At 45.3% G+C, this 13080-nt stretch overlaps 1 protein-coding gene across 2 annotated transcripts in view; it reads right to left on the bottom strand.

Annotated features, from left to right (window-relative positions):
• Nucleotides 1–3157: 3157 nt before the first annotated feature.
• LOC143301157 (beta-3 adrenergic receptor-like) overlaps nucleotides 3158–13080 on the bottom strand; it is a 36207-nt gene continuing 26284 nt past the window's right edge. For both annotated transcript variants that reach the window (XM_076615235.1, XM_076615237.1), the window contains exon 2: nucleotides 3158–7151. In XM_076615235.1, the coding sequence (XP_076471350.1) occupies nucleotides 4954–6096 (1143 nt within the window). In that variant the 5' untranslated portion in view covers nucleotides 6097–7151 and the 3' untranslated portion in view covers nucleotides 3158–4953. The remainder of the gene's footprint in view (nucleotides 7152–13080) is intronic.

Genomic DNA, 13080 nt, shown 5'->3' with positions numbered 1-13080 from the left:
TGCCTTCCTTTTTTATGTAGGTGTCCCACCGTGCCTTCATTCTTTATATGGATGTCCTACTGTGCATTCCTTTTTCATATAGGTGTCCCACCGTGCCTTCCTTTTTTTTTATATGGGTGTCCCACCGTGCCTTCCTTTTTTTTTATATAGGTGTCCCACCGTGCCTACCTTTTTTTTTATATAGGTGTCCCACCGTGCCTTCCTTTTTTTATATGGGTGTCCCACCGTGCCTTCCTTTTTTTATATAGGTGTCCCACCGTGCCTTCCTTTTTTTATATGGGTGTCCCACTGTGCTTTTATCTTTTTTTTATATGGGTGTCCCACCTTGTGTTTCTTTTTTTATATGGGTGTCCCACCTTGCGTTTCTTTTTTATATGGGTGTCCCACCGTGCCTTCCTTTTTTATATAGGTGTCCCACCGTGCCTTCCTTTTTTATATGGGTGTCCCACTGTGCTTTTATCTTTTTTGTTTATATATGGGTGTCTCACCTTGCGTTTCTTTTTTATATGGGTGTCCTACTGTGCATCCCTTTTTTTAATATAGGTGTCCCACTGTGCTATTATCTTTTTTTATGCATTGGTGTCCCACCTTGCGTTTCTTTTTTATATGGGTGTCCCACCGTGCCTTCTTTTTTTTTAATATAGGTGTCCCATTGTGCTTTTATCTTTTTTTATACATTGGTGTCCCATCGTGCCTTCCTTTTATATATGGGTGTCTCACCTTGCGTTTCTTTTTTTTATATGGGTGGTTCAGTGTCGGAGGCACGTGCTCGTGACAGCACGTAGGTGCTGGAGAATCTTCGAACCGCCTTCCATGTGTTGCTGGTCATTCTGCAGAGGCAGAGGAGGTGGTGATACTGATCAGGCGTCTTTAACTCTCTCCATACGAACGGCGAAAGAGACGACGTTAACAGCGTTTCACCCCAATTACCATCATCCAAATATTGCAAGCGGAAGGCTCTTATACTGAAGAGGTGAATGTTGACAAAGAATACCACAATTCTGACGACGGAAGCTAAAGGTTGGGTCATTCAGACACCCACAGGACATCCGAGGGGTCTGTGTAGAGGAGAAGAGAGGACTGGCCGTACTGAATGAGTTAACACTGGTGCTCCTGTTTGCTGCTGCTGTCAACACTACCTTTTCCCACAGCAACTACCCACAGCTGCTGCTGGTGCTTCTACAGCTACAATGCACGGTCATCGAGGCAACCATGTGTTTGTTCTGTATTGTCCACATATTCTGTTTAGCGTATTTGTGATTAAAACGCTATGCCAGTCTTGAATAAAAGGCTATTTTGTGTTTGTGTGTTTGCACTTTTTTTTTTCCTCGTTGCTGCTGTTTTGTGCGCAGGTGTGAATTTACCTGTGTGCCAGCTGAATCGGTTGCATGAGCAGCACTGACTTGAAATTGTGTACCTTGTGTATGGATGGAGAGAGTCACCACTCTTCATTGTTTATTAATCATTTACATTTATTATCATTTATTATTATACATATTTTTTATTTCATTTATTATTTTAATTTCTTTTAAATTTATATATATATATTTTTTTTTCTTTTTTTGTATGCTTACAGTTGACTTCATCAAGTTTTCGCGCCTTATAAATATTATCAATAGTAGTAGTAGTTCTTTTTTTATGTATTTATCTATTATTTATTTATTTACTTATTTCTTTTTATTTTATTCTTTTTTCTTTTTTTTTTCTTTTTTTTTCTCAAGGCCTGACTAAGCGCGTTGGGTGACGCTGCTGGTCAGGCATCTGCTTGGCAGATGTGGTGTAGCGTATATGGATTTGTTCGAACGCAGTGACGCCTCCTTGAGCTACTGATAACTCATTTACTCTCCCTGCCTCGTTGCTCTTTCACGATCTCCCACCACAGCTGCTGATGCTACTCCTGTCGTTCAAACTACTGCTACTGCTTTTAGTTCTGCTTGTAGTACTACTCCCGTTGCTGCTGAACTGCTACTTCAGCTGCTACTATTACTACTACTGTTGCTGCTACTGATACTGCTGCTGCCTGCTGCTTCCACTCATGCTATTACTGCCAGTAGTATACTGAGAGGAAGGAGTATGGTGAGAGGAACGGCAAGATGTGTGGAAGGAAACGGAGAGAGGAGGAAGGCGGATGCGGGCGGGGGGGATGAAGAAGAGAGAGTGGGATCAGAGCTGAGGAGGGGGGGGGTGGGGGGGGGGGGGGGGGGGGAGGAGAGAAAGATAAGACTGCTAAGGACGGAGTGATCATCGTTTCATTACTGTCCTCCTCCTCCTCCTCCTCTTCCTCCTCTTCCTCCTCCTCCTCAACATTAACAAAACGATGATGAGGACTGCATTACCAACAGAAGCAGCAGCAACAACGACAACAACGACAAAGTAATAAAGATGATAATGATAATAATAATAACACTACTACTACTACTACTACTGATAATAATAACTCTCTGAGAAGCAGCATCTGTTCTGTCTTGTTTTTCAGAGAGGAGTTCCACATAGCAGTCTCATTGCCATGGCATTTATCAAGTTGCTGACGACCCAATTACTTTGTTTTGCTTCGCAGAATTATCAGGCGATAGTGACGAGAATAGAGAGAGGGACAGAGACAGAGAGACGGGAGGGGGGGGGGAGGAGACAGACAGACAGACAGACAGAGTGAGAGAGATAGAGACAGAGAAGGGAAAAACAATGGAGCAGGGTGGTTGGGAGAAGACATGAAACGGAAAAAAAGAGAGAAAAATATCGTAATTGTCAACGTGAAATATGCTTTCTTATTGTGTGTGTGTGTGTGCGCGCTTGTGTGTATGTGTGTGTGTGTGTGTGTGCGTGCGTGTGTGTGCGTGCGTGCGTGCGTGCGTGTTTGAACGTGCGTGTATGCATGTTTGTGGGCGCGCGCGCGCGTGTGTGTGTGATAGACAGATAGACTGACAGACAGGCAGACAGGGATACAAACATACATATATACAGACAGACAGTTTGATACATACATACATACATACATACATACATACATACATACATACACATATGCATACATACAACCGATGGAGAGACAGATAATATACACAAAGAATGATGAACATTGACAGATTGATAGTGGGATAACGATATACAGATAGATAGATTACACAACATGTCATTGATTCTTTGCATTTGGCCTTTTAATTTTGACATTTTGCCTGTTCATTAGCAATTTTAGAATTGAAACAATCGTGCCCTTAGTGCGACATTCCTATGTTGTTTTTTTGTTTCGGCTTTTTTTTTTTTTTTTTAAATTCAATATTCCAATATTGACAATATGCAGGATAATTTGCAGACTCACAGACTCGGTCTATCTTGAATTCGCTTTCCCGGTATGCTGATCAACACAGTATACCTTTGGTTCGGTGGGCAATAACTTTGAAATAAAGGACATTGACGCATCATCACAAAAGAAGCAGTCGCCGCTCAGCTTTTGAGTCTGTTCACCGAAATCTGTCACCTCAGCAACAGGCAGAGGAAGAAGGATGGCGGCCCAAGCCCATTGCAGAGTTCCTGTCAATGTCCGTTTGTTCGCGACACCTGCTTCGATCTTGTGTGATGAGCCGCACGCGAACGCTAAAGAACTGACTCTGCACAACTTCGTCGTTGTCTACAACGACAAGCCACCACCAAGGGACATTAAAATGAAATGAAGATACTTTTAATGGTAAGAACTGTTTGTGGCAGGCATTTACATATCGATTGTAATGTTTTCGTTTTTTTACGACTAGTAGGTGGTACACGTTCGTCTCGAGCAAAAGAAGGTGTCAGGATAATGTTTCGAAACACATGCGCAAAACACACACACACACACACACACACACACACACACACACACACACACACACACACACACACACACACACACACACACCAAAACGCTTTACATTATGCTGTACATATAACCATGAGTTGCAAAGTGAAGTCGCTGGAAGCTTGAGAGGCTGGGTGTCCGTTAAGAAATGAACAAAACAAACTGAGTCATTGTAACGTGCACATTGGTGAGCAGGTGGCATTTCTGATTCACTTCTACACCGATCATTAAAATGTCAAGTGGTAAATAACTGAATGTTTAAAAAATCAACTAACAGATCACCAGTATGAAAAGAAAATTGAAAAAAAAAAAACATAAAAAACAACCATCATAAAGGTCCACAGACATACCTGTCAACTATGATCGCATGTCGATGACAATGTCACAAAATTGGATAGCTGTCACGACCGGAAGAATCAACACAACTGTCATACCGCCAGTTAATGAATAAAAAAAAAGTTAACAAGAGAGGCAAGGCCTTCAAGACTCACTTGTGATACACTTTAAAAAAATCCAAGCTTTTTATGTATTGAGTATAATTTAAAAATGTAATGTTTAAGATGAGAAAGGTCAGTTTAAAGCAAATTAACTCCCCTAGCATTAATTACAGAGTAATTTCCCTTTTTTACTATCTGCACCAAAACGTTTACAAAATAAATAAAACTTCCATGCTTAACAAAAGAAGTTCCTGTTTGAACAAAAAAATGATAATTATGACTGCTCTTGTTGTTGGGTCGAATATCAGATCAAAGTGCCAAGTTTAGAGAATACAAAAAATATAAATATAACAGTAAATGCAGTTTGCATGTAATTAGGCTTCATTTTTTTTTTTTTTTTTTTTGTGCCCATCCCAGAGGTGCAATATTGTTTTAAACAAGATGACTAAAAAGAACTGATTTTTTCCTATTTTTATGCCTAATTTGGTGTCAACTGACAAAGTATTTGCAGAGAAAATGTCAATGTTAAAGTTTACCACGGACACACACACACACACACACACACACACACACACACACACACAGACAACCGAACACCGGGTTAAAACATAGACTCACTTTGTTTACACAAGTGAGTCAATAAAAGTAGAAGAGAAGAACGGTCTTTTAGCCCCCAGGCCCGAAGGATCATAAATCGCTGATACGGTGAGTTCTGTTCACAGTCAGCTCTCCATTGCTACTGCCTCTGCAGCACTGTTTCATGCCGCTGGGGTCAGACTGCGTCAGGGTGGTGACAGAGCTGGGGCGGGTGGAACTGTTAGTGTCCTTGTTACACCGCAGGATCCTGAACGTCGCCGAGCGGAACTCCCTGTCCGCCAAGGCGTAAACGCCAAAGTTGGCCGCCGAGTTGAAAGCTGCCAGAAATCCCGACATGAGAACGACCCGGTGGTCCACGCTCTTGGGCCCGATCAGGCCGATGAGCACGTAGGGCGTCCAGCACACGAACAGCATCAGGAAAACGCCGGCCATTTTCTGGACTATTTTCAGACTGAGACTGGCCTCCACGTTCTGCTCGTGCACGCGCAGCGGCGGGGCCTCTGTGTTGGAGGGCGGGGTGACGGTGCGCGGCAGTAAGGCCTGGATGGCCCTGGCCTGCTTGACGGCGGACCGGATGACGATGCCGTACGCCACGAACAGCACAGAGCAGATCAGGAAGAACAGCACCCCGTTGAAGTACCCGGCCGTTTCAGAATCGTACAGCAGCGCGTAAGAATCACAGCCCGGATATTTGTCGCCGGAATCACTCATCCTGAAGGACAGGGCGATGACGAAGCTGAGGCACCACACCATCACCACCGTGACCTTCACCTTCCTCTTGGTGACGATCCGGAGGTACCAGAAGGGGTGCTGGATGTACAGGAACCTGTCCATGCCGATGACGGCGATGATGAAGAGGCTGGTGAGCTCGTTGATGTGCAGCAAGCACTTGAAGAACATGCAGAGCGAGGAATGGTTCTCGAAATGCACGTGATGCTCCGGGGAGGTCCAGGGTATGGCCATCACCTGGTTGAAGGACACTACAAGGTCAGACACCGCCAGAGCAGCGATGTACATGTTGGGGATGGTCTGGAGCTTAGGGGTCATCGCCATGACCACTAAGGTCAATATGTTGACCGTTGCTATGGCGATGAACATGAGCACCTGTGCTCCCATGGTGAAGTAAGGAGCTGAAGGATTCCATTCGTAGGTGGGTGTGGTGGATGAGTTATTCATCGTCATACTGAAGGGAAGCTTGGTGTTAACCACAAAACTTTTAACAGAATCGCCCATGCGCGAAGGGCCGCAAGTACGAATACAGTGATCTGAATGTCGACTTGCGTTCTTACTGAAATGTCCTTTTCTTTCCTGTGAGAATCTTGTTCTCTGATTGAGTTTCGGGTCTGTCACTTACTTAACACACAGCTTTTTGTGTTCTTCGTGCCCACACCTCCTGACTTGTTAATAACTCGTCAACATATTTTATTGCAGATTGGTATCATTCTGTTCGATATTCCTGTGAGCTGGCTAATGCTTTTTGCTCATTTCCGAGAGAATATTATTTAAGACCGTTTTGCTATGAATGAATAAACATGTCATCTGCGGATTCCCTTTATAAGCAGAATTACTCTCACAGAATTACTTATCACAACAGCAACTTCATACATTTTCGTGTTGTGTCTTCCTTAGCTATCCGTTGATGCTGCTGGTAATCTTTTTTTTGCTGTTGTTGTGCCTGTAACTACTGCCTTCTACCACGGTTTCTGCTGTTACTGCCGTTTTAGCTGATGCTGCTTGATGGTGGTGCTGGTAGTTGTCATTGTGGTCGAGGTTGTGGTGTAATCTAATTTGTGCATCAGATGCTTGTCTGTCGCACGTGCCAGCACATATCCCTGGTTGCTTCCCACGAATGACCTGTCCTTCCGAATATTGCGCGGTGCCTGGCAGCTTTGCGAATGGGTTGTTTAATCAGTGTTCATTTTCATCGCCGTTTGAAATCGTCCCTGGAGACTCGTGTGGTTCCAAGTGTTAAATGCCTTGTTCACTGATGAAATATCGATCGGAGAGCGGGTCTTTAACTGCGGTGTCGTTTCACGTTGTGGACTGAAACATGCATGAGAGAGTTTCTGTGTCCAGAACTGTGTTGTCAGGTGGTGGTTGGAGGGAGGGGTGGGTGGGGGTGGGGTAGGATGGGAAGGGGTGGGGAGAGGAGGGGAGTGGAGGAGAGTATTTCCAGTCCTGCTGGTAAGATGTGCTCTCTGCTGATTCATCAGATTCTTCTGGCTGGGTTTCGAGGTTCGTCTCTTCACCTGATCATCCGCGTTTCTTTGATCTTCTGTGGCATCTCTCTGCAACAAAATTGCTATGTGTGTTAGACATACACTCACACGGCACACACACACACACACACACACACACACACACACACACGCATCCCCCTCCACACACACACACACACACACACACACACACACACACACACACACACACACACACACACACACACACACACACATACAAACACACACACACACTTACACCACCGTTGAAGGCACTATCTGAAATAAAAAGCCCATGTCAGGTAGATGAGCGGAGGGCGGTTGGGGAATAGGACGGGGGTTATGTGGGGGATATGTGTGTGTTTGTGTGCGGGGAGGAGGGGGAATGTGGGGGTGTGGGGGGTTGGTGGGGGGGGGATGCCGTGCTTTTTCTGCCGCCAACCTGATAGTCCCAGGTCTCCAATAACGTGTCACACGTGTCTGTCACCTGTCAGGGGCAACCAGCACTGTTTAGAGACATGGTCTGGGGCAGTGCCAGGTTGTTCACATTTAGCCGTGTGTCACCAACAGCGACGGGCGCAATAGCCGAGTGGTTAAAGCGTTGGACTGTCAACCTGAGGGTCCCGGGTTCGAATCACGGTGACGGCGCCTGGTGGGTAAAGGGTGGAGATTTTTACGATCTCCCAGGTCAACATAATTATGTGCAGACCTGCTAGTGCCTGAACCCCCTTCGTGTGTATATGCAAGCAGAAGATCAAATACGCACGTTAAAGATCCTGTAATCCATGTCAACGTTCGGTGGGTTATGGAAACAAGAACATACCCAGCAATCACACCTCCGAAAACGGAGTATGGCTGCCTACATGGCGGGGTAAAAACGGTCATACACGTAAAAGCCCACTCGTGTGCATACGAGTGAACGCAGAAGAAGAAGAAGAACGAACAGAGAGAGAGAGGGGTGGGGGGGCAGACAGTCAGACAGACAGAGTGAGTCACACAGAGAGAGAGAGAGAGTCGGGGGGGAGGGGGGGCAGACAGACAGACAGACAGAGTGAGTCACAGAGAGAGAGAGAGGGGGGGGGAAGCGAGAGACAGACAGACACAGACAGACAGACAGACAAGAATGAGACACACACTCAGAACTGTTTTAATGTAAGGCCACCGACCTGTATACATATGAATGCGCGCGCGCACACACACACACACACGCGCGCGCACACACACACACACACACACACACACACACACACACACACACACAGCCCAAGTTGTTCTGCTGCCTTAAAATTTGCTGGAAATATTTTTTCTAAGAGAGAGAGAGGGGGGGACAGACAGAGTGAGTCACACACTGAGAGAGAGAGAGGGGGGGGGGAAGCGAGAGACAGACAGACAGACATTGGAATGCCAGGTTGTTTTTCACTTTTACTTTTAACTGATTTCACTGTAGACCAAAAAGCCTGCCTCTCATTTCTGGGGGGGGGGGGGGGGGGGGGGGGGGTTAATAAAGAATCACGTAAAGAATTCTGGTAGTTTTTTTTCGTTTTTTTTTCTACAAGAAGTGACTGGTAACGAGCTGTGTGTTCACGATATGCGATACCGTGACTTTTCTCTCCCCAGTGGGTAAAACGGGAGAGCGCACGTCTGACGACACGCTTGTTCTCTCTGCGTTCCATGTCAAACCATTTGTTTTCACTTGTGTAAACAAAGTGAGTCTATGTTTTAACCCGGTGTTCGGTTGTCTGTGTGTGTGTGTGTGTGTGTGTGTGTGTGTGTGTGTGTCTGTGTGTCTGTGTGCCCGTGGTAAACTTTAACATTGACATTTTCTCTGCAAATACTTTGTCAGTTGACACCAAATTTGGCATAAAAATAGGAAAAATTCAGTTCTTTCCAGTCATCTTGTTTAAAACAATATTGCACCTCTGGGATGGGCACAAAAAAATATAAAAAAGAAGCCTAATTATATGCAAACTGCATTTACTGTTATATTCATATTTTTTTGTATACTCTAAACTTGGCACTTTGACCCCTTATTCTGACCCAACAACAAGAGGGGTCATTATTATAATTTTTTTGTTCAAACAGGAACTTCTTTTGCTTGGGCATGGAATTTTTATTTATTTTGCAAACGTTTTGGTGCAGATAGTAAAAAAGGGAAATTACTCTGTAATTAATGCTAGGGGACTTAATTTATCACAAGTGAGTCTTGAAGGCCTTGCCTCTCTTGTTTTCACTTGTGGTTCGTCGGCTACCGCCACAGTGTCTCGTCCCACGCATGCAGTCAGCTAGCTGCTTGGAGTAAAATGTTAACAAACTTTGAAAGAGCACAGTCCACATCAACATCAATATCATTATAAGCATCAACGAGAACTGACTGGGTACTAGGTGTGGACATTTCTCTAATAAATACATCTGTTTTAGAAGCATCCCTTTTTATTGTCTGCACACTCAGAAAGAGAGAGAGAGGGACAGACAGACAGAGACAGACTGACAGAGTGAGACACACTCACACACAGAGAAAGAGAGAGAGAGAGCGAGACAGACAGACACAGACAGACAGAGTGAGACACACTCACACACAGAGAAAGAGAGAGAGAGAGCGAGACAGACAGACAGACAAGAATGAGACACACTCAGAAAGAGAGAGAGCGAGACAGACAGACACAGACAGACAGAGTGAGACACACTCACACACAGAGAAAGAGAGAGAGCGAGACAGACAGACAGACACAGACAGACAGAGTGAGACACACTCACACACAGAGAAAGAGAGAGAGAGAGACAGACAGACAGACACAGACAGACAGAGTGAGACACACTCACACACAGAGAAAGAGAGAGAGAAACAGGAGGCATACAGAGAGACAGACAGAGACAAAGAGAGACAGACAGACAGACAGAGAAAGAGACAGACAGAGATGGGGACACACATAGAGACAGCGAGGCATACAGAGAGAGACAGACAGACAAAGAGAGAGAGACAGACAGACAGAGAAAGAGACAGACAGAGATGGGGACACACATAGAGACAGCGAGGCATACAGACAGAGACAGACAAAGACAAAGAGAGACAGACAGACAGACAGACAAAGAGACAGACAGAGATGGGGACACACATAGAGACAGCGAGGCATACAGAGAGAGACAGACAGAGACAAAGAGAGACAGACAGACAGACAGACAAGCAGAGACACAGACACAGAGACAGAGAGAGCAGTTCACAAACTAAACTGCACAACAATCAGACGATACAGACAAACGGACACACAGACAGACAGAGGCCAAGGAAAGGCAAAGGAACCACACTAAACGGTACAGCTCGAAGAACTATTTCCTTCTCACATCACTCAACATCTCTCCTTCGCTGGGAGGCAAGCGAGTAAGTGTCGTCGAAGTCCATAAAATTCAACTGAACATAGACAACAGCCAACGGATAACGGAACGACTTTTTTTCCGAGTGTTTCCATCCAGGGTTATTTCACCTTTAAAGCTTCCCTTGGTTTCTCAACCCGATTCGTGAAATGGGCTTTTGGGGGGGGGGGTGGGGGGGTGGGGGTGGGGGGATTTCCATACACTCCTTCTCCAGCGTTCGTGGGCTATGGTGGCATCTTCCCCGTTAAGTCGTATGTACGAGTGGGCTTTTATGTGTGTGACGGGTTGTTTTGTTGTTTGTTGTCGAGGTCCTGGAGCAGGCAAAGACTATCAGCATCGAGGCAGTGCTGCTAAAGACCCAGCTACGTTGGGCAGGGCACGTGTCCAGGATGGAGGACCACCGCCTGCCCAAGATCGCGCTGTATGGCGAACTGTCCACTGGCCACCGTGACAGAGGAGCACCCAAGAAGAGATACAAAGACTCCTTGAAGAAAGCTCTCGGTGCCTGTCACACTGACCATCGCCAGTGGTCCGCAGTAGCCGCTGATCGAGAGACCTGGCGACGCACCATCCACCAAGCTGTCTCCTCCTTCGAAAACAACCGCAGGGCCAGCCTTGAGGACAAACGCAGAAGGAGGAAGAACCACGACGCTGCAGCTGCGAACCCAGACCAGACTTTCCCTTGCAACCGCTGCGGCCGACTCTGCTTTTCCCGCATTGGCCTTGTCAGCCATGAGCGTGCCTGCATCAGACGTGGACAACGCCCTTCCTAGATCTTCGTCAGCGAAGCCAGGCCATGATGATGGTTGTTGTTGTAGTTGTCTTTGTTTGTTGGGTTTTTTGTTTGTTTTTTGTTGGGTTTTTTTTGTTTGTTTGTTTTGTTTTGGGTGTTTTGTTTGTTGTTTTTTTATCGCGCCTTGTAGGAGGCCCATACTGCGTTTGAGTGTACATGAATCCTGCTGGGGTTTGCTCTTGTTTCCACAACTCACCGAACGCTGACATGGATTCCATCCAGAATCACGTTTTGCCGTGAGAGGGGCTGGACAACAACCCAGTCACCCCAAACTGGAAGGTTGTGTTTCATACTAGAGACGGACGGACACGCGCGTTTTCCGTCCGTCCGTCTGTCCGTCCGTCCGTCCGTGGCCCGGAAAGCGTTCATACAAAGCACGGATGGAGTCAGGATCAACTCTGCGACTTTCAGATCTAGCGTCTTAGGAAACTTGTTGTCACGTAATGAGAATCTGTCTAAGTTTGATCAGAACGACATATTTCGCTTCCTGATCTAAATAATAAATGAAAAACAACATCAGCTATTATAAAACTATATATATAAACGAGGAGACAACACAAGAGAGAGAGGGAGGGAGGGAGAGAGAGATGGGGGATAATTGATTCTCATCTGTGTGTTTCTAAAAACTGAGAGGTCATTACGTCAGTGAATCTAAATGACATGTAGCCTAACATTTCCAAGCTGCCGCAACCAAGTCTCAATTGTAATGGCTTATAACAGTTTAATCTAAAAAAAAAAGAGAGAGAGATATATATACATACATATATATATATATATTATTCTCTCTCTCTTTTTCTCTCTCTCTTTCTGTACACACACACACACACACACACACACACACACATATATATATATATATATATATATATATATATATATATATATATATATATATATATATATATATAAAGCTTCTCGTTGTCCATGATGTTCCAGTGTTCGCCAAGGACAAGAAATGCAATATGGAAGTAGCGAAACCCCTTAAGTGTTCCGTCTCTTGAACAGACGTAAAACAACAACAACAAATGTATTCACAATCATATGAAATAAATACTCGTGGAATGTGTGGGTGGTCAGTAAGAACGTTTACCGCGTCATCGGTTAAAAAAAAAAAATTAACAATCAATAAAAAGCAGTGATTTGCTGTGCACGTAGTTTTTCACTGCGTACCCACGACAATCATCATTTGTATTTGTATTTTCATTTGTATTTCTTTTTATCACAACAGATTTCTCTGTGTGAAATTCGGGCTGCTCTCCCCAGGGAGAGCGCGTCGCTACACTACAGCGCCACCCTTTTTTTTTTTTTTTTTTTTTTTTGTATTTTTTCCTGCATGCAGTTTTATTTGTTTTTCCTATCGATGTGGATTTTTCTACAGAACTTTACCAGGAACAACCCTTTTGTTGCCGTGGGTTCTTTTACGTGCGCTAAGTGCATGCTGCACACGGGACCTCGGTTTATCGTCTCATCCGAATGACTAGCGTCCAGACCACCACTCAAGGTCTATTGGAGGGGGAGAAAATATCGGCGGCTGAACCGTGATTCGAACCAGCGCGCTCAGATTCTCTCGCTTCCTAGGCGGACGCGTTACCTCTAGGCCATCACTCCATCAGTACTTACTGGTCGTCCGTGTTCAGCAGGAACACAGCCTAACCCAGTGCTGGTGGAATCAGCAAGTCTTTCAGTACGGACCCTGGTCGGCAGAGGTCTGAAGAAATCATTGGTGTAGCTAACCCCTCCGAACAACACCTGTGAGGAATTCCGATTTTCCACACCTGGGACTGTTGTTTGTTGTCCATCATGGTGCGGTATGTATCCGGTTGTGGTATTCCGAGA

The sequence above is a fragment of the Babylonia areolata genome, chromosome 27, assembly GCF_041734735.1.
Source record: "Babylonia areolata isolate BAREFJ2019XMU chromosome 27, ASM4173473v1, whole genome shotgun sequence".
Lineage (NCBI taxonomy): Eukaryota > Metazoa > Mollusca > Gastropoda > Neogastropoda > Buccinidae > Babylonia > Babylonia areolata.
Note: the sequence above shows the minus strand (reverse complement) of the source record. Positions and strands in the feature narration are given on the sequence as shown.